Genomic DNA, 23,185 nt, shown 5'->3' with positions numbered 1-23,185 from the left:
GTACACTGTAAGCAATACCTCTTGCACCTTTAGGGTGAGATCAAATAATTAAGGAACAAGTGGTCACATCTAGGGAGAGGTAGAAATTTAAAAGCTGAAGAAAAGTAAATCATCTTCGTTTGGTGGATATTAGCAGCAACTGAATTATATCAGTTTTAATCATTATGAAAGAACACAGAACAAAAGTGCTATAGGTACAGGAGGGTTTTTCTTACTAGTGAAGGAGCATTTAGAACCAGACATACTATTATCATCATTCTGTAGATACAGTCACTAATGGAAAGACATGCTGCCCTTTATCAGTTTTAAAAGGTAAATTTTTGAATGCCTTACACTAGTTGTAATAGTAAAGCATTTCTTCACATGTCATTTACCATTCCGGATTGTGTGGGGATATCGGTCATGTGGCCAGTGAAATTATTGGAACTCAAATCTGTACATCTTTTAATGGTAGAATAAAATTCTTAGTTGCCATTTTGCTACTAATTGACTGGAGTGACCAGCTTAGCCCATCCATCAAAAAAATCTTAATATCCCCCACCTTGCCATGTAACTGTATCTTGAGTTAACCTAAGATTTTTGCCTCCACTACCCTACACAGAAGACTACGCCAAATGTTATTCATTCTTTCTGTGAAGAAGTCTATCTACCATCTGTTCCAACTTTAGCCTGTGTCCCCTTGTACTGGTATCCTAGCATGCCTTGAAGTAGTGCTCTGGATTTACTTTATCGATCTCATTTAATATTTTGAATACATCTGTTAAGTCCACCCTCAGTATTTCCTTTCAAAGCTAAAGAGCCTCAGTTTTTCCAGTCTTTCTTCAAAACTCAAACCTTTGATGCCAGGCTCTTTGCACCTCCTTGTGACATATTTATCTAGTCTTGGTGACTAAAATTGAACACAGCACTCGATGTGGTCTGACCAGGGAGGGCCTGTAGAGTTTTAGCATGACATCTTGCGACTTTAATTCAACTAATCTGGCAAATAACATAGCACTCTGCGTGCTATGTTTGTTGCTGCTTTACAAGCGATTGGAATTGTTAAATGCCAAATGTATTTTAGCTCTATCTTTAGCTAGTTCGCTATTTCTGTACTATTTGTAATATACTTATGATACTCATTTTTCTTTCCAATGCATAATATCTTGCATTTTTCTGTATTGAATTTCATCTACCACTGATCTGCCCATTTGTAGCTTTTATCCAACTCTTTGAGGTTTCTGCGTGCTTTCTCCAAAGTACTTCTGTCATTAACTTTGTGTACATTGGGTTACAGTACAACATACTGTTGAGATGCTGATAACTGCATGGGATCTGTACAATATAGTCAGGATTCAACAATTGTGTGAGATGGGTAATAGTACAACACACTATTAGTATTCAGTAACCGTAGATCCTTAATAGTATGGCAGTAAGAGAAGAGAAATCATACAATAAACTGAGAATCTGGGCATAGGTTCTCTAACATTGTGCAGCAGCGAACTAGAAATTAGAACTCTCAAATTCTCAGAATTATTACAACTTATAGAGTCTTAGGAGTGCGGCAAGAAATCTGTAGCCTACATTTTTTTATATAAATAGTTCCCACTCCCAATTGCCATCCAAAGATGGCAACCTCTATTGGACAGTGCACATGTGCAGACATTGGGCGAGAACAGGATCAGGATCAGGCTCAGCCATTATGCCCTCACTGTCTAGGCTTCCACATGGAGAATGGCTGATTTGGTGAGGTAACAAAGGTCTCCAGCACAAGCCAGAAAATTCGAGAAAAGAGACAATTGGGAAAAAAAGATTAAAAAAGGAAAATCCAGTGGTTCACATCTTTGTGCCCCAATAACCACCTTCATAATCACCTGTGTAATTTGCATACAGGTAAACCAAGAATGAATCATTACATAAAACAACTTCTGATCGTGGAAAAAACTCAGCAGTATTTTATTAGAGTGTGAATTACAACAAGGTTCACAAAATCCAAACGAAAGACATGGCATAAACATCAGAGAATATATTGTATAAGCCTGCAGTTCCAAGAATGTAACAAACAGTACTGTCAATTAAATAATACAGTATATCAAAGTGTACAGGTCATCCAAGCTTCATTTTCAGAAGGTCAATTGACAAGGGAGAGGCTTATTTTAATACAGAATTACAAATAAGATCAATTAACATTAACACAATAATTGCATTTTTCCCAATTACTTTTAGTACATTTTTATGTATTTTTTCTCTCCATCTGAAAGCAAAACTGTCCAAGTGTTTGTTTGGTGGTAAATCCTGATGTTAATACTGGACTGAAGTTTGCTAACATTAAAAAAAGTATCATAAAAATCAACAAAGCACTGTAAAAGATTTTTTTATGATAACATCTTATTATCCATGGAGATTTATAAAGTGCTGCCATACTTGCTTATTTTTGTTTTAGATCTTTCTTTCATTACACATCCCTAGTAACAATAATGTGCCAGCCAAAGGCCCGAACCTAGAATATGTCCATCATTTTACTTCCTTATTACTTCCATACTGACAATACATAAATGGATCATTAACTGGAGAGAGTCTTTCTCAGAGACACACTTTGTGGTACAGAAATAAAAAGGTCAGTTTTCCCTACAGTACAATAGATCTGTTTGGCCAGACCAGCTGACTCCTCTCAGTTAACCAAACGCTTCAATCAATATGTGGCTTTACCAATTCCTGATGCAACTAAGATTTGATACAAAATAAAAGCCAGAGATATCAAACACTCTGCCGGTCACTGAGAAATTATTTCAGATTTATCAACATAATCCATATTTCAGGAACAATATAAAAATATATAAAATAAACTACATATATTCTTATATATCTTGTTGTAAACAGAATCCTTTATATTTTAACTTGTGCTTCTATCAGACATACTGCTAATAAAGTGGGCAGCCCTGAAAACACTTGCATACAAACACTTTACACAGACTTACATTTCATAGGAATAGCTATACCAATACTGACTTGAGAGTAGGAACAAAATTGAGATTTGTTGAAGATGTACTTTCTGAGCTGCCTGGAATTTAAAGGGGCATCATCTTCAGAATAAAGTATTTGGTAAGCCCTTCTCAACAATTGTTTATAAAAACATGCTACACAATGATATAAATTATGTTGAGATACATTATTAGGTTACTAATGCCAGATATCAATATAACAAAAATGACACACAATTCTCCCCTTCAGAACAATAGGTTTGCCAAACACTTATATGTTGACAATGCCTCTTTAAATGTATGTGCAGCCATTCCCATGACAAGTCATTTAAACCACAAAGTTCTATGGTGAATTTTAAAAATACCATTCAAAATATTTTCCAAGTTCAGATATATTATGTCAGAAGAATATTATTAATGATTGAATAGCCATCATTACAGTTTTAGTGACCAACAACTATATAGCTATAAGCTGAATAAGAGCAAGGTTGGTAAGTGCCAGGAAAGAGCTGTGCGTTAATAACCAAAAATGTTTTAGCACCAACAGGTTGATTTTATATTAACACAAAAGATTGTTTTTTGTATGTGCACCATTTTCATAACTTGGCCACTTCCCAGCAGTTGATAAATCTGCTGCTTACATCATCACACTCTGTTAGTACAATGCAATGGGAGTGTCCAAACCCCTCCTGAGAGAGCAGATCTGTTCAAATGAACAAGACCTCCGATAACTGGAGGCCATCGGTCAAAACATTTGTACATAACAAATTCAGTTCAGAAAATTCCACAGTTCAGATTATTGGAAGTCTGTAAAATGGAAGCAACGTGCACTGTGAACAATTGCAGCAAAATCCAGTTGCATTATTCAGCTCATTGTTAATTTTATGATGTTTGTGCCAGTTCATTTTTACAATATTCAGAAATTACAAAATGGCACTCAACAATCTAATTAATTACACATGATCCAGAGTATTTCACATAAATACACAATTGAAACTAAAATGAGGAACTGTATGCATCTCAGTCACTCAGTCCTAGGCCGTTATTTTTGTGAATACGGAAGGTTTTATAACAAAAACATTTGCCACTTTTCTATTTTTTACATTTTTTTAATATAAAAAGCAGCTTCTGGTGTCATGAGCTTACCAACTGTAAGCTCAATGCAGTTTGTAATTGATAGATGTATGACATCAAAGATGGAAAATTACAGTCTCACTGTTCTATGTCAGAATGCACACTACAGTGCACGTGCAAAATGCAAGGGATTTCTCCTACATAAAACACAGGTGGATTCAAACCCCCTGCACACGAATTATATCAAACAATTAATTAAAATTCACTTCACAAATAGTATGGACATCCTTTTTAGGTTGAACCATTCCCAATCAAAAAAGTGGAAAAATCACATGCATACAGAACAGCCATCCACAGAAATATCAAATGGGTCAGTTATTACACAGAACATTCCTCATGCGGTTTCCCCTCACTAATACACTCAGGAATAATAACTGGTAGAATACTTTATGCCTAGCTGATCACGGTCAGATTTGGACATTTAATGCCACAGGGCATGCTTCTCTCAAATGCGATGCTTCTGAATACTTTCTATTTTCGGAGGAGTCTGACGATTCAGTAAAAAAAATAACAAAGTTTATTATAATAAGTGATTTTTAAAAATTTGCACTTTTCATTATTAGTTTAGAATAGTGGAACCAAAATCAATTTTTGTACAAGTTTTTGACATGCACTAGGCTTTAGAAAATCTGTGAATAGATCATTAGTATATCATATAATTTGTCTTAGATTTTCTATGCCCTTAGTAATTACTTGGATCAAATTCAAGAGTCATCTGTTCTCATCACAGCCACCTCTCTCTGCATCCATTGTGTTTAAAAATAAAATTGTTGGACTATAACTTGGTGTTGTAAAATTGTTTACAATTGTCCCACACCGCCTGAGGAAGGGGAAAGCCCCCGAAAGCTTGTGGGATTAAAAATAAAATTGTTGGACTATAACTTGGTGTTGTAAAATTGTTTACAATGCATCCATTGTGACATCAAAAAGAAGAGGAAAATCTTTGCTTTTTCCTAGGTTGTCCAAAGTAATCTCACACTTGGTGACTGTAGGATATTTGAACTAATGCATGATTAAAAACATCCAGATGCAGGAACCCCATTTACCAGTGGTCTATTGCAAGTACATAGCTGCATATCAATCAACAGTAGCGTCAGCTGTTTGGATGGAACAGATTCAAAGGGGCAAGCTAACAATCATTAAAAAAAATGGAAAGGTTTCAATGCAATATACTCCCTCTATTTAAGTCACACACATTTGAATTGTTTTTATTTAAAATTTCTTGTTTGTTAGGAGAAATTAGTTTCACTGTGGTATCCCTGAGGAGATTCAGCTGGTACCTTAAAATATAGCATAATTAGCAGCTCTCAAACAGAATGCAGGGAAAGAATACCAGTGCCAGTCAGTGGTAGGCAGGTAATCACAGACTGAACCGTGGTTGATAATAGTTGAGCACATCTCAGGGCCATCACCTACCCTGAAATGGCAAGCCCCCTCAGGGGTACAGCACTGATACAATTAAAAAAAGTGTTTCTAACATTTTAGGTGATTTTAAAAAAATTATGAAGTACAGGCATAGATTGAAAATATGATAAGCGGAGGGGTAAAATGCTTCCCAAAGCAGCTCACTCCCCCTTAACAGTCTATCTCATTCATAATTACAGAATATATCTCAATTTTGTCACTTGTCCTTTGAAATTATTGCTTTTGGGTCCTATTCTATACACCTTGCTTTTCTTCCCAAGTATCATCCTCTAATTAGGAAGCCATTACTGTCAGAGCCTCAAACTTCTCTGATTTGTAATTCAAGGAGGGTGTGATGAGTTATGCCATTTTGCCTACCTCCATATTCCATTACCAAGATGGAAAATTACTATTAATGTGTCACTTGTCAACTGCAGTAACTGTCAGACCAAACTGATAACAAGCAGCTCTGGAAATCTACTAGTTACCTCCTAGCTGGGAGTCAAACACTCGTGTCTGAGCAACAGGGCCACTCAGAAAATAGCAAGGCCTGAATAGGATGTGTTTACTGGGCACATTTCACAACCGTGACATTTTTGAAAAGTCAAATATTTTAACTGTAAATGTTACTGAAGGGGCTGAAAAAATTAGAACTGTTTGGTTCAAGTCAACATGCATGATCTCCAACTATTTAGTAAGATATTTTGAACCACTAAATCTACAGGGGTGACATATATATGCATTTGTTAAATACCTCCTGTAACGAGACACCACATTTCCTTCCCCCCCTCTTTGCTTGCTTGCTATCCATTGAGTTTTTTCACTTGGGTATTTGATCACACAGGCTATGTACAGACATGCCACACCAGTACATACCATAACTGGTAATTATGAACCCACAGTACACGAGTGCACCCTGGGCCCTAAATGACTTGGCCCCTCATTATTTTACTCCTTTCTTATAGGAAAGCAGCTAGCCCTTGGTCAGCATTAATATCTGTCTTACCACTCTGCACCAACACAAACTCTTGAGCTATGACCACCTTCTTTTAAATGGATATTATCTTCAACAAATAAGTTACTCAAGAGGCAGTCATCTGATAGTACTATCGAAAAAGTATAAACCTGATTGATTTTGTAACACTATGAAATTACATTCCATGTAGTTTTGAAGCAGACCGAAAAATTTTGAAGTTTCCAGAAGTAATTCTCCGTGCTTTTAAGTTGCACAAGGACCACGGACAGCAGCATTTCATTTTTTAAATTATAAAATTTGTCACGTTTCAGTGCCCAATTTTGCCACTTCCCTAAAATGATCCCTAGTGCAATGAAACCCATGACAAACGCAGACCGTCTTGGACATAATTTCTCAATTTAAATGTAAGAGTCATTTTAGCAAATAAATTATGAACGTTTTCATTCTTTTAGAAATTATAGCTGCATTAATTATTTAATTTAAAATATTATTTAATACCGCATTTTCAAAGCCAAATATATTTCAAATTCTATTTTCTCACAATTATTTGATTATTGTCTGCAGAGAGAATATTAGTTTATTTTTACTCCATGTCCAAAAATATTAGTTTCCATTGAAGGCGCAGCACAACTCCCAACATGCACAGTGATCTAATCTAGGTGGTACCTGTTGTTAAACTGAATGCTCACTGCTCCCAGAGTACTTAGCCCTACAATTTAGAGAGGACAATGTTAGAAGGATCACAACACTGTCTTCGTAACTGTCAAGAGAGGTTATTTTCTAAGGAAAATTGGTTATCATGTTACAAAATAAATCCATATTCTGATATTGTTGATGCCAGCTTATCTGTATACATCCATATCAGTTGAAATGCTCTACTTAAAAAAAAATCCTTTGATATTTTCAAATATTAAGAGCCATAGTGAGAGGTACTTACTGGCAAAAAAAGGACAAATTATATTCAAAGTGCATATAGGTTTTGAACATGTCTAACATACGCAGCAATGGCTGGTAAACCAAAGTGTCAGTCGTGTCTGGGGAAAAGTTTGAAAAAGGACCTTTGTTTAGTTATATTTGACCTTCATTATCTATAATATCAAAGACTTTTGCTTATTTTTTTTGTAGTTCCCTATTCTCTGTCTGCAAGAAAAGGCAATGCCCGGCTTGCTCGTTTTTGAAGTCGCCTCGTTTTCTGAACACATTATTCACAGGAAATACAGAGCAGATGTTAATGTTTAAGGAATCATTACTTCTAATATACTTAATGGTTAAGCAAAGGATTTTAGTTTGCCAAGAACTGTGTTGGACCTCAGGATAAATACAGCTTTTATTGTTTCCAAAAGTCTGCATTTGAAGACAAGTGCATACTTCACCTGAAAAATATTGAATAAAAAGGGAAAATTCTAATAGTTGAAAAATCTGTAATATGATGGCATTAACTAGCTTTCTGGTCTATGGGGAATAAAACAGTTTTACAAGAAAACAATCCATAATACAATTTCTAACAGCACCTAATTAATATTGCTCATATTGCCCATTTGTTCCAGACATGAGAGCTTGTAATGTACTCAACATGAAGGCGGGTAAAAGGCCAAATAGCTCAAGAACAGTACATATGACTTAAAAAAATAAAACTATAATAGCCCTGGGTCTTGTTGGGAAAGAAATGAAAAGGCTTCAGGTGTCTGGCAACATTTTCATTGGAACTGCTGGAATGTATTTGAGTAGATACTGGAATTATACTTCATAAATCTTCTCTATCATAGCAATACCAAGAATGCAGCCTCTGTGTTGTTTTAAATTTCAGAGCTTCCAAGTTAATATCAGATCAGAGTTAGCTTTGAATACCAGGAATTATAGTATACTCCAATTTATAGCCAGGTATAAGGGAGACACATAATGGAGAACTTCCAACACGTAGCAAATATGAGTTAATGTCATCAATTGTGCTGTCTAATAATTTTCTCCACCCTATCAATTATTGTACTGTATGAACCATGGCCTTTACACTGTTGATTCAGTGCCAAAATCCACTGAACACACAACCTTTCCATTTTATATTCTGCAATTAGATCATCAGTGGCACACATAATGGATTAGTCATAACTTCAAATAGCCAGATATTGTCTTTTATATTTTAAAACACACACCTTTATCCTTCCAAAAGTGAGTTTACATGTTTTAGATGCAATTGAGCAACATTTTGCGGAGTACCTTAAAATAGCTTGAACTAGGCATAGTAATAAAGCAGTTGATTTCTTCAGTAAAATTCAGATATTTGGCTTGAGTATTTAAAACCCAGTCAAACATTATTGGAACTAGTTCAGCATTGTGAAAGGGGGTTCATAAAAGAAGTGATTTAAGGCAATTGAAAATATTACATTTCAGTTGCTAAATGGACAATTATTTTTTCTTCAAATTTTTCTTCATAGAGACTGATGTGTAGCTAGGAGTGTGATTCAGCAGTACCGATTCTGCATCTGTCTTAGCAAAAAAAAACAGCAAAGCCGTACTCACAATAACACAGAATCACAGAAGCATACAGCACAGGAGGCCATTCAACCCATCATGCCGGCTCTTTAAAAGAGCTATCTAATTAGTCCCACTCCGTTGCTCTTTCCCCATAGCCCTGCAAATTTTTCCTTTTCCAGGATACATCCAATTCCCTTTTGAAAATTACTATTGAATCTGCTTCCACCACCCTTTCAGGTAGTGCATTCCAGATCATAACACGCTGCGTAAAAAAAAATTCTCATCTCCATAAGCTGATACCCAGTGTGGTAAATATTCCTTTGCAATATCCATCAGAGGTAGGTATAGCAGATTTTTGTTGCACAATGGAAGCTTAAGTTTTGAAGAAGTAGATCATAGTATACTGTGCCCATTTATAGCACACATTCAAAAAAGACAGAACAAGCTTGACATGCTGAATGACATTTCCTTGTTCTGTGGATTTTTAGGAGTCAGCAACACAATTAGGCAGCTGCTTTCCTGATGTACAAATACCAGTGCATTACTGGCATCATTCCAATTCCACAATGCGATCTGTTTTAGTACTATCTGGACAGAGGATTTGTTTTCATGGAAAGTTTAATACACAAGTATTTTTTGTGCCCAATTCTTTTGGTTCATTTGCTTAAAGAAATTAAGCAAATCTTAATTTTACAAAAGACATTATACATAGTATCCTAAAACATTAAGAATTATTTCTGTGTAGATTGCTTGGCCCTTTCTGTAGCTCTCTTTTAGCTGGCTGGCTTGCCATGTAACCTTTTGTCTAATGTTTGTACTTGTGTGGGGAGTGCTTTTTGTACAAGTTATCGATAGTTCGCAATATGACAGGAAGCAAGATTAAATGCTGATTTTCTTCCCCCCACCCCCCCAACTCAGAGTGGGCCATTTTCTGCAATGTTGCAGGGAGAGGCCCAGTTTGTCACACAACAATGAGTCACACTGCCAACCTGTGACAAGGAGAAAACCCATATTAGGCTTTATGGGAGTCTCTATGGAAAGCACCAGGAGACAGTGTTCTAAGTCAATCTCAATGGTGAGCTAAGCAATTCCTTTAATTCCCAGTAGCACATTGTAGCAGTTGACCTGAAAGTTGGGGCACACAGAGATATGTAGTAATGATGCTCTCTTTAACATGGGCTCTCCAGCGCTTTCCTAGCACTACAGGGTTTCATCTGACTCCTCCCATCCTCTCACAGAAGAAACACAAGAAATACCAGATGCCAAACTATTCCCCATATAATGCACATCAAGAATGTATGGTGTGAGCAATGTGTAACGTAGCATGGCATGCTGCAACTGTGAAAAGAAATGTAGAACAAAAATCAAAAAGTTACCATAAAAACTTTGTGAAAACTAAACCAATTGTTTTTACTAAGAAACTGTAAAATTCATTTGTACATTAAATTAATCCAAATATAAAAATGGTGAATGGTTTAAATTCATTATCTACAGGGTGCACTTAAGAGACTACCATTCTGCCTCAGTTCTTAACATGAAACTGTTGTAACATTTCCTCAGTATAACAAGTTTCTCCTCCACTTATTACAGTCACTTATTCTCCCATACATTTTAGGAATGGTTATCTGTTGACGGACTTACAAACGGAAGGGGTATTCTAATAAATATTCCTTTAATCTAGTGGGTAGGGGAAGTTCTTGGATTGTCTTGGTACTTTTATTGATTATAATCCTACATAGATGTTGTAATGAGGGTGTTGCAATGTACAGAGGTTTGGTCAGTTTCAGGTGAATGACTGGGTCTTTAGTCACTGGTGCAATTGACTGGTCATGTGCAGTTTGGGTACTTTTAGACAGCAAGACATAATGCTGGACAAGATCAACCACATCTTCAAAATTCTTGAGCTTTGGTTTTGCCAAAACCACTGAATCAAAGCCAAACTTTCCCTCGTTGTACTCAATGCGAAGGTGTGCAGGTCCTGAGCTTGTTTTGACTGAAAGAGTTAGAAGATATTCTGGGTTAGAGCTGTCCCGGACTAGAAATGTGCCTTCAGTGGTTTGATTCAGAATTTGTCGTGCTTCAATTGATGTGAGTGCTCCCCAATACCAGCCTGAAGAGAGAAAGAACAATGAGGGGATAGAGTAAGTCACATCTTTTTCTTTATTACATTGCAGCTGAAGCTGGAGAACTAATCAGAGCAGGAATCATTTATTCATTTAGCAACATTTAATTTTCTCTTCTAAATTAAACTTTTATCAATACCAAATGCAGTGTAAGGAACAAAAACTACTGTAAAATTGTAAAGAAGTAGGCCATTCAACCCTTCTTGCCTGAGCTGAATTTATGCTCCTCTCAGAAACTGAATTTACACAGTCCCATTTTCCTGCTTTCTCCCCATACCCTTTTTATTCTTTACATTATTCAGTACCTTTCTGAATGCCGTAATCGATTTAGCATCGATTGCCACCTATAGAAAAGCATTACACGTTTCAATACATCTTTGCATAAAAAAAATTCTTCTAATATCCCCATTTCTGTATCTATTACTTGCCTTGAGGTCATGCCTCATCTTTGATTTATATAACAATGGAAATGATCTATCTGTATTTACCTTGTCGATTTCAGTTATCATTTTAAACACCTCTATCAACCATTCCCCTCCCAATCGTTCAGTTCAAGAAAATACAGCAATAATTGTTCTAAATCTTTCTTGGAACTCAGACCCCTCATCCCTGGTGAATATGCTTTTCGCTTTCTCCAGGGCTATTGTATCTCTCTTATAGTGAGGAGCCCAAAACTGCACACAGCATTCCAGATCTGGCCCATCATTTTGTACAGAGTCATCATGACCTCTTTGCTCATGTTCAGTCCCTCTTGATATAAATCCCAAAATCACATTTGCCTTCTTCAGGCTTTTTCTCTAACCTATTCACCTACCATTAAGGGTTTATGTATCACTACACCAAGATTCTGTTTCTCTTCTAGTGCGCAGAGGTACCCTTTAAGGTGCACTTGCATTCTTTATTCTTGTTCCCAAAATGTATCACCTCGTATTTGTTCTGTATTAAACTTTATCTTCTACCTACTGTTCATTCTCTTGACCTCTATGTTCTCCTGTAATCCCCTGCATTCTCCCTGGCAGTCCAGACTTTTATATTATATATAACACATAAAAGGTCACAGGCGCATCTTTTGGGCATCCCACTAGCCAGCACCTGCCAGTCTGAGAACATTCACATCTGGAAATTATGATTTATAATTGAACGAGAACCAAATTGATTATTGCAAATATTTAATGATTTGTTCACCACGTAGAATTTACATAATAAAGTATTCATATTATGTGAAATTTTTAAAAAATCTACGAGGAATTAAAAATTCATAATAGCTCAGTAAGCCCATGCTGCTAAAGTATGAATTGACTTACTCCATGTTAAATGTTGGATGTTTGTGGCTATATCTCTCCGCTGTGTGGAGAATCTCACTGCAACAGCAAATGTCTGTCCCAATAACCACCTGGTAAAAATGGCTGAAAATGAGCTGTGTAGACTATTGCTGCTTTTAGAAGTACAACAGCCAAGAAAAGCAGTCATGTATGACTGTGAGACTTAGGCTACAGACATGTTTAGTAGGCTACCCATACAAGTGCAGAGAATGCAAAGGGCTACCAATTAAAATTTTTAAAATTAACAGATTTTCTTCCCCTGCCTTCATTAGATTTCCATTTCCTCAGTGCTGGAAACAATTTTTTTGGTGGAAAATACCTGGAAAGCTTTTATGTGAAAACAGATGCTGCACTGCAATTTACTGAAATAGTACAGAGAAAGTTTTAAAAATTAAAACAAAAAGTAACATCCATAATTATTGTTTTCACAGGTGTACAAATGGCACTTAGGTAACAAAATGATTCATATACTTTACTCTTTATAAAGTTATATTCAGTCATCTTTTCTGCAGCATGCTTTTAGAAGGAGAAAGCAAAACTGTGAACTTCATATTTTTATTAAAACATGATTACAGATGACCTCTTGCATCTTGTTACAAAAACATTTATCTGGGTTTCCCAAACTGATAGGGACAGATTCTCAAAATAAAAGAACCAGATACATAATCATAATGAAGTTCCTGGACAGAAAACCATACATAATCACCACCATGAAGCAATAACCTATATTTGGAAAGGAAAAGAGACTGAACAGAGTGCAACTGTTTATGCTCAGGCCATCTGCCAGTTTGTGGGTGGAAGGGGTGGGAGCGGAGGGAATGAGGAGGCAGACCGTTATGAAAATACTTTGAGATGAAGGTTGGTAATCTTGCAAGCCTTTGAAAATACATTAAGGTGGATGGGAATATCAGGAGTATTTGCATTAATGTTAAAAACAGCTCTACCTTCATAGGAGATATTTCCCAGAAACCCAACTCAATTTACCATAGGGGCAGGGGAGAAAGAGAACATTTCATCTAAAATGAGAAAAGGTAGACCAATTCACATTGAATTAATAGTGCACAGCATCCAATCTCAGGAGTGACGTGCGCTCATCACAGAAGAGCCCAGTATCTCCACCGCCCAGAAAAACCATGCAAAGTGAAAAACACAGCACAATTATAGCACAATAGGAATGACATCATGCTAAAACCTCTATGTTTAGCTGGACAACAACCCCATTCACACATTACTGCAGATGCATGAAACTCTCCACAGCTGTTTATATAAACAAAATAAAATACAAAACCGTCCATTAAATGAAGTCATCCATCCTTCAAAGTATCTTTATTGTAAACTATAATGTAATTTCTATGAAATCTGTTCTGAAGACAGGAAATTGTGAAACTTTAGGGTACATTTCAGAGACAGCAATTTCTATGTTTATTTGATTTTTTTTAAGATAAGCTGGGCAATACACATAACTAGGGCAATTGCACTTTTATTGACTAGATACACTTTAGGTGACCAACACTTACTTATACATGCACAGCATTCAAAAGCAAGTCTAGCTTCACCTTCCAGTCCAATGCCTAGAGCAGCTATGGCCTCACCATCCACTGAATGACCTGTCTTACTAGCACGATTACCACAAATTTCATCTCAACTACCATCGTTGTACTTTCTTTCAACTTTATGTAAATTTTCTTCTGATGTTTTGTGCTCATGAAGGATTTCAGTCCTAGGGAACGGACTTTTTGGTAGCCATTGACAGGAGAAGGCACTCCTGGCTCAGATACAGTAAAGTGCCCCCAAAACACACTTCAACTCCAGCCTCACAAGACCAACCCTGCTTCACTAAACATTCACATTCGCCACACCAGCCATCTCAGTGACCAATTCAATGCCAAATTAGAGGTAGCATTTCTACAACGTACAAGGAACAAGGTTCAGATTGCCCAAAGCAGTTTCAAGTATAAAAATGAACAACTATCCTTGAAAGGCAACCTAACCCACACCAAAATAACAACAATTATCTACTTTACAAACAGACAAATTGCAGTACATTTTACACCAAATATAGTGACATAGAATGATCTGAGTTACTTAATTATTCGTTAGTTTTTTTAAAAAAAAGATAAACTGGGCAACACACAAACAGTCAGGGGTAGCACAATGTGCTCTTTCTAGTGTGTAACTAGATTTACTGCATACTAGAAAAATAGACAGTTGGAGGATGTGATGTAGTTTCTGTTCTAATATTAGCCATATATATTTTAGCATCAAAAATTTAATTTTATGGTTTATATTTGTATCCCCCTTGCCCTCCATTTTTTTCCCCTCTTCTCTCAAAGGTGTTGATTCAATCTGTGAAACAGTTTGAGAGAGACTGGCCACCCTCCGGTACCTCGCCCACCTGGCCATTCTTTACAGATCCTCAACTGTAAGTCTTCAAAGGCTATTCAGCCATAGAGGGCATTACAGTGCATTTTATAGCAGGAGTAACTGAATACTGATCGGGACTGGAATGCTGGCTGATTTTCTCCTTCCTAACCAAATGGCATGGAGACTAAATGTAGCACCTCAACTGCTACTCCAGAGGAAAGCAGTACAAACCTGGAAACTTCCTGGTCTGTACGACTCCATTCTAAGCCAGGTAGTTTAATTGGTAAATACACCATCATAGGAGCTTAGTTTGTGTTTAAAATTTTCCGTAGTTAACATTGTTATCTTGTACTCCTAGGACCAGGTAAGTAAGAGTGCAGTCATAAATTCAATGATAAAGACTATTGAGTTATGTATTTATTGGTCTATTGTGATACTGAGTGAATCACAGAAAGCGGCTGTCTTTGAGCATTATGCAGAAGACTAATATTCCTTTGTTGCTCAAAACAGCTTCTTACATTTATTATAAATTACTTCTAAATAAAATATGGTGAACCTTAGTTTTTATAGTCACTCAAAATCAAGTTGCAAAACAGAAAAACATCTTTGTCTCTGTCTGATTTTTTTTTGTGTGGGCAGGGGGTGGGGGGAGGGGGGGCGGGAAGAGATATTTTTGTTTACACTGAGATTGTTAATTATATCATGGACGGCCAGGGAGGGTGGGCAAGAACTGACTAATAGGAGCCACTGATCTCAATGCCACATAGGAAAGTCACATATATAGAGTTAAAATTACGTGACTGCTAAATTATCCGGGAAAGATAAACTATTTTTGACAATTAGAATCCGCCTGAGCAATAGTTAAACAAAAATATTTGCCTTCCAAAAAAGACAGATAAGCCAATCTATAGAATGTATTATTGTAGAATGCCTCTAGGAATGGTGATTAGCATGAACCGGTCACCACAGAACAACCAAATCCCAGCAAGGAACATACAAAACAATCATTTCTGTTCTATTTTTACTCTGTGCCCATACTTCATTATATTTTTATCCTACTTTTCTGTGTTTTTAAGATTACTTCATTTTTAGCTTTCTTTTCTAAAATTATTTCTCTTCACTGTTTTATCCCCCCCCCCTTTACAATCAAGTCTCAGTCTACTCAACTTCTCCCCTCAGCTAAATGTGACCAATATGTCTTCCCTCCCTTCTAAACATAAATAAAAGAGGGCAGTGTGTGACTGCCACACGGACTAAGAAAGAAAAATAAATTTGGAGAAAGAGTAAGAAAAACTTGAAGACAGACAGAATAAAGAAGGAAAGTTACTGGTGGTCACAATCAAGGCCCTGCTGTTGGTTTGTTAAACCCAGCCAGTAAAGACAATATCAAGCCAGCTTATTGAATACACCCAAACCAAGCATTACTGCTCAGTAAGTTTTTTAAAAAAACATTAAACAGGAACTTTGTATAAGGGGAAGCTTGCATAAGTATTACAGTTTTTTTGGCTCTATATCACTGATTACTTTCCCAGTAACTTTTTTGCCACTGTAAAAAAAAGCTTTATTATTTCATTCCTTTACTGTAACTGAGCTGCCGTGAACTTTGGACTGCTTTTCCTAGAAGCAGTCTGAATTTGATGAAAAGGGAAAGTGCTTTTATCAGGAATTAAAGTGCACTACAAACAGACCTGGGATCTTTAGTAGTGGAAAGTTAAATCAGAGTTTGATTGATTGAAACATGGAGGGCCACTAAGAATCGCACACACCAACCACGAGGGTTTCTTTTTTAAAGCAATGGGACTAAATCTGATTTTTTTTCCCTCTAGTTCTATTAAATGTTTTGGAACACAGGAATTGCTAGACAAAAAAAAAACCCACTGTCCATCTAGTTCGCTGTCTGGTAGTCACATGATGCAATGATATGGAATTGTTGACTAATCATGGCAATCAATCTCCATCAATTAATCTACAAAAGACCCAGTGAAGAAACCCCCAGAGATGGAAAGCTTTGGGATCCATAGGTCCAAAGTCATCTGTTCCTCCAGAGCATGCCACACCTACCATATGTCACGTCTCAAATTATTCAAATCCCAAAATATTATTTTCTGGGAAACAACCTATCTAATTTGCATTTGAATAAATCAATATCTCCATTGTCTCCCTAGGGAACCTGTTCCATAGATTTACCACACACTCACTGAAATAACAATTCTGCAGATTAGTTTTGAATTTATCCTCCTTCAAGCACAGGCCATGCCCTCTGGTTCTACTGTTCTGGACAAGGTGAAATAGCTTGTCATGATCTACATTATCTAGTCATTTTAGAATCCTAACAACAGCAATCATATCACCTCTCAACCTTCGCTTTTCCAGTGAGAACATGCCCAATTTACATAATCAATGCTCATAATCCAATCCCTCCATAATCATTCTGGTTGCTTTCTTCTGTATCCTTTCAATAGCTACAATATTCTTTTTGTACTCTGACCACCAGAATTGTAAACAATATTCTAAGTGCGGTCGCAACAATGATTTATAAAATGGCAGGATTGCCTCATTATTTCGGCTCAATATTGACCTGTTACCACATCCCAACATCTGATTTGCTTTTCTCACTCACCGAGAATTGTTACGATAGCTTCAATTTATTGTCAATCAGGACCACCCCCCGGATCTCTTTCATTTTCCATGCACATTATTTTCTTTCCATTTAAATAATAGTCCCTTCTTGGATTTTTGTCCTCATGTGAAACACTTTGCATTTCTTTACCTGGAATTCCATCTGTTACCTGTCTGCCCAATTTCCAAGTATATTCAAATCCTGTTTATTTTTGGAATCTACCACCTTCATTCGCTTTGTATCATCTGCAAATATTGCCATTATACTTATGACTCTTAGCTCCAGATCAATTATGAAGATATTAAACAAAAGATATTGCAAAAAAGACCCCTGTGGGACCTCACTGGTAACAGTCTCCCAGGTTAATGACAATCCCTGTACCACCATCCTCTGGGTTCTATTGGTCAACCAATTATATATTAATTGTAAAATATTTCCACTGATTCCTGCTTTAATTTCAGTACCAGCCTTTCCAGAGGAACTGTATCAAAGGCTTTACTGAAATCCAAGTACACCACATCCATTGCTTTACCCCCATCAAGCTCCTTTGTCACAACAACAACGAAAGCCAGTAAGTTAGATTGACAAGACCTCCCCTCCATTATCCCATATTGGCTATCTTCTATGGTTTTATTTCTATCCATATGCTCCACGATTTTATCTTTAATAAAAATTTCCATAACTTTAGCCACAATGGACCTCACTCCTTGGTCTGTAGTTTCTTGGATCATTTTTGCTATCTTTTTTCAAAATAGGAGTAGCATCTGCCTTTCTCCAGTCCCTAGATCTCTCTCCAGTATTCAGTGATTTCTGGAAGATGTGCGCTAGAGTTATTGCAATTTCCTCCTTTAAATTCTTAAGGAGCCTCGGATGCATCTTATTCGGCCCCGGAGATTTATTTACCTTAAAGTTGCACAGCTGTTCGGCAACCATGCTGGTAGTAATGTAAATAGTATTACAATTTACCTCTTCAACATCCTCTAGTTCCCTTTCCAGATAAAATAAGTTACCTGTCTTCTCCTTGGTAAAGACTGATGAAAAAAAAACTTATTTAGCACTTTTGCAGCTTATGTAGCATCAGTTATCATGTCCTCACCAATGCCACTTTCAGTGGCCCCACTCCTTCTCTTGTTTTTCTTAATATAACTAAAAAATGTTCTTTATTATCCTTCACTTCTCTTGCCATATTCAATTCAAAATTTTCATGCCCTTTTTGCACTCCAGGCATGCTTTTTTGTATTGAATCTGTCTGGATGAACAATCAATATGGACATCATTGTGGGGGTTATGTGGAGTTACTGAACCTAATAGTGTGAAGGAACTGAATTACAGTCAGTCAAGATTTGTTTGTGTGTTTACAGGAGAGAGAAATGAAATTGATCAAAGAACACTTCTGAGTAGAGCTATACAATTGTAGTTTATTTTTATTTACACAGAAATGAAAGAGTGATAGTGTACTATGGAGTTGTTAACAGTGTCAGAGTTAGGATGAGATGTAAATCAGGAGTGAATAATGTATATTGTTATCTAGACTCCTGGAGTGTGCCCCACACTAAAACAGCTTGTCAAAAAAGTAAACATTTTCTCTTTATTCCCCATTTGCAATTCAAATGTTGCTATTATAGACAAGTTTTGATGTCTAATTTCTTTTAATGGTGGGAAGTTATACAATAACTAAACTAGAGCTGGGTTTTACTGGAAAATAAAATGTGAGGTCCACTCAAAATCATACACTTTGTTTTCTTAGCTTCCAATAGTCCTGTTTATACAGTTTGTGTTTTGCTTATATCAGGACTTTACACTTGATGTTTTATGTCTCCACTTGGGACATGCGCACTGTCCTATTTCATAATTCTCTACTACACTATTTATTTCAATTAAGAGTTTAAATGTTTCGTTTTCTACTATTTCACATGATGTTATAATGCATCTCACCCTTGCTCTTGCAGTTTTCTTTTTGATGATTTTGAGGCAAGTAAAAATGTATCTAGACTAAATAATAGTGAGCTTTTAAAATAAAATGTATCCTCTTTACGTATTCTTAAATGCAAAGCTCTTCCTTACTGGTTGAATTCCGTTTGAAGTCAGATTTATTGCAGTTCAAAATCAATTATCGCATTGTGTAATTTACAAAGTCAGTGTTAATTTCAGAAAGAACAGATGAAAAGAATCATTCCTAAACATTTCCCATTCTCTCACTTTATTATAATAGACTGGCACATGAATTAGTGCCATATATATTTGAAAACTGATCTTCCAAATTTCTGTACATGGGAGGTGCTAAATCTGCTGTCTACATTGACAGTTTACAAAATACCAAACATTCGACTTGCTGATAATACTCGAATACTTCAAAAAGGTACAAGAATTTTAACCGAAGATTTCAGCATCCTGCAAGAAAATGTTTACTATTAGAATTATTAAAATCGGCTTTCCTGTAGATCTGATTCCTCACGCAGGTGAGAGATAGCAATTGAACCATTAAGCACTGCGTCGTGACAAGATATATCTGGGATAAAATATGTTGCATTTAAAAGGAAATTTTGGACATTTAGGTGGACTGATAGTTTACTTAATTACCGGGTGTTAAATCAAATCCTTATTTATAGAGAAAAATCAACAGTGGACACTCCGCTATAGTGGAACAAAGGGGACATTTCACTCCAGTACATTTTAAAAAGAGCTCCATTCACAAACCGACCAGCACATCTGCATATAATCATTACTTAAAATCCAATTTTTCACGCGCACTGTACCTGTGAGCTCCAAATGACTCATGGTGCAGGAGATACGGAACAAGTCAGAATGTCCTTCCCGGAGGTCAAGCGGGTCCTGAGGGGAGATGCTGGAGCACAGCGGGGTTGCAGCTTTCTCCTGACAGATCATAGGGGTGATGAATTCAAATTACCGCGGATCCCACTTACATCGGCCAGAAGGAGCTTGTTTATATCCACCTAAGTCTGGACAACGAGCAAGATTGTTAATAGTGAAACTGGCACAAACTCATTTACACATTTAAGTTCTAACAAAATGCGCTACTTCAAAATAAATCTTCAGATACGAAACTCAACATCTTAGCCGCCCGTACATGTGGCTTTAAACTAATTCAAATTTTCTCGAGCATCTTTTCAGAATTCACGTTCATTTTCCAACCACGATCAAAACAGCAGACGCGTCAACTACAGTAGTAACATTAATTTATGCAGGCAAGACCGAAAAATGCTTTCGAGTAAAAATCAATCGCTCGGATATAAAGATTCGCAATTGTACAAAGACATGAACGATTTCATTAAGATCCAATTTCTGTACTCGCTCATCAGTCAAAATTGTATCCATATCACATTTGTTATAGAGCGGTAGTTAATTAATAAATAAATTATTTACATGAACTAATTACGATCTCTTTTCCCCACACAGGCACATTACTGAGCACATTACTGAACACCAAACGAACAGCGATATGTTCCCCATGTATCACGGTTCTAAAACATTAGCACACACACCTTTGGTTAAACGGAGCGTTTCCCGTTTTGTAACCCGATTCAGTGGCTTCCGAGCATCGTGCCGAGCCTGGGAACAAGCTTAGTTACCTCGTGTAACTCTACGAAGAACAGCCAGTCACTAATTGAATAGATTCGGCCTAATTCAACCTTCTCGATCCCAACAGGCAAAGGCGGAGCACACGGGCGTATAAACGAAAATGGAAAACCTTTTGTTCGTTTCTTGGAATTATTTAACCCTTTGAACAACGATCTCGTTCATTTCCAACTGCCTCAATTAATCCTCAGCTTCAGTGATGCGCAGCAGAGTCTGAACTTAACTGAATCGACAGCGCAAACTGGTTGTTTAGGTTTCGGGTTTTCTGAATTATTCAATTTAGATTTTCCAATGATCATCGAGAGGAAGGTAAGATTTATGAGACGTGCCTTCCAGTCATGGCGAACGGGTCGGTTTCCCCCCCCCAAACCCAACAACAACGAAAGCAAAAGAGAGGAATTAAAACCAAAAGAAGGTCACGTGGTGACAGCAGACAGAATGCGCCGACCCAGGACCCAGGAGTCTTCACCCGAACTGGTCAGATTAAACCTCAGGTCCCCCTGCACGGTCATCACCGAATGCGTTAAAATCTGAGACACGCCTACGAGCTCCAACGCCTCCTGCTTCCCGTTTAACTTTTCTTTCCATCACAAATACACACACTGTACTTGGGTGACACGAGAGAATAGTTGACGAACAACGAACTGTTGTCGGAAACATCATTGATAAATGTAAAGGCTGCCCTGGACAGGTCTTTGAGTGGAGTGAGGGATGCTACTACGGTAAGTTTCTTTGTGCAGCTAGTTACTGATGCAGACCACATTTTTTTTTTTGCAGGGAGGCTTTGGTTTCCCGACTCTAAAGGTCGTTGTTACTAAGTTTTTGGCCACGGCTTTAGGCAGAAGCGCACGCGCTGCTTTCCAGGAACTTTCCAGGAATTCACGTCACCTGCTCTTGTTGCCATTTCGCCGCCGACCAATCGGCGGCAGCTCAGCCGCTCCTGCTATTGTGACGTCATAATGGTGACTCCCTCCCGGGGGCGGAGCTCGGTGACGTAACGCGGTAGTACTCGGATTTTTTTTGTAGCTGCTTGGGGTGAATTTGGTGCGAGATGGGGGAAAGGGGTTGCTTGTGGCAACACCGCACCAACGCAGGTTTGCGTGGCCAGCTGAGGCAGAATGATTCGGTGCAGATGATGACGGGACAGGCAAAGAATGCACACAAAGCGCTTGGCGGTAGATCGCTGCAGAATTTTGTTGGCAGTCCTTCTGCACGCGTTATCATTAAATCCGACCGTGTTTTGAGGAAATTGCGGATACTTTCTATCCCTGAATATTTCACCGTTACAGTGTTAACATTTTTCAAAAGTAAATTGCAATTATATTATTGGGCATCATTTTGTTTTTGAGCTCTCGGGTAATTTTTACAGTGGCGCCGCTGAATCTCGTACCGCAGGTCCGCCTTTGCTACAGTAAATGCTAAATTATAATATTATTGGAGATCTATATGTAACACAAGGCCGACTTTTGATGCTTGCACTGAAGGCAAGAACAATAAGCAAAGTCGAAGCAGTAATTATACTTTTGTGCTTACAAAATGAATCTTTTTGTGGGCGCTCATTTACTTGTCGCATCAGTCGTAGTTTTAAAGAATAACTCGTCACTCCGTGGTTGAAGTCGCTAAAAAAAAATTATGTACATTAGTAAATGTTTGTATTTCTATATTGTATAATAGTTAGATATTTTTGATGAATATTTGCAACATTCAATTATGGAACATCCTTCTGGATCAACGAAGTAGTAATTGAGTATACGTGTTTAGAGGTTAAATCTGACTTGCTGAGAAAATAAACCATTAATAAACAATCCGCCCGATTCATTGGCTCTTTTTCTATGTATTCCAGAGTGCCGTTATTTATCTTGTTTATTCCGTATATTGACAAAGTTTATTTGAAGTCTTCTTAAAACCACAGATACAAAAATAATACAAGATAATAGTTTAATTCTGCAGGGACGTTTAAGTGGAGGAGATTGCTTATTACTCTGACACAGAATTCATAATGTTACACGATAGCTGGGGAGGTGCACACGTTTTGTAGAAAATGGCAGGGGAAAAGAATCATCCTCTTGAGCGCAATTCTTTTCCCAAAATTGTGATGTCCAAGCAGAGAATGAATACCTGCTCAATATCAAAATGGCACTTTCTATTGGAAGTGGCGGAAACTGTGGGAAGGGCAGGTCCCTGCACCTGACGGCGTTATATCTGAAAACGTC

The 23,185-nt window shown here is 37.2% G+C and overlaps 1 protein-coding gene and 1 long non-coding RNA gene across 2 annotated transcripts in view; one reads left to right on the top strand and one right to left on the bottom strand.

Moving 5' to 3' along the window:
- Positions 1-1,911: 1,911 nt before the first annotated feature.
- Positions 1,912-21,809, bottom strand: LOC137344450 (suppressor of cytokine signaling 2-like). Its single transcript, XM_068007425.1, has 3 exons — positions 20,879-21,809; positions 20,132-20,335; positions 1,912-11,056 (listed from the first exon to the last, which is right to left on the bottom strand). Exons 2-3 carry the CDS (start codon positions 20,259-20,261, stop codon positions 10,584-10,586), a joined length of 603 nt encoding a protein of 200 aa, XP_067863526.1. The 5' UTR covers positions 20,262-20,335; positions 20,879-21,809; the 3' UTR covers positions 1,912-10,583.
- Positions 20,815-23,185, top strand: part of LOC137344452 (uncharacterized) — a 17,277-nt gene continuing 14,906 nt past the window's right edge. The window contains exon 1 of the long non-coding RNA XR_010968361.1: positions 20,815-21,694. This is a non-coding gene — a long non-coding RNA (uncharacterized lncRNA). The remainder of the gene's footprint in view (positions 21,695-23,185) is intronic.

The sequence above is a fragment of the Heptranchias perlo genome, chromosome 27 (assembly GCF_035084215.1).
Source record: "Heptranchias perlo isolate sHepPer1 chromosome 27, sHepPer1.hap1, whole genome shotgun sequence".
NCBI lineage: Eukaryota > Metazoa > Chordata > Chondrichthyes > Hexanchiformes > Hexanchidae > Heptranchias > Heptranchias perlo.
The sequence above is the reverse complement of the archived record's forward strand: the minus strand, read 5'-3'. Positions and strand labels throughout refer to the sequence as shown.

What these genes read in the sequence shown, in the direction of transcription:
- LOC137344450 (XM_068007425.1), bottom strand. Translation starts at nt 20,261, where the DNA reads ATGATCTGTCAGGAGAAAGCTGCAACCCCGCTGTGCTCCAGCATCTCC. An exon ending in GAGTCATTTGGAGCTCACAG is followed by an intron (nt 11,057 to 20,131) that starts GTACAGTGCGCG and finishes TTCTCTCTTCAG; the next exon opens with GCTGGTATTGGGGAGCACTC.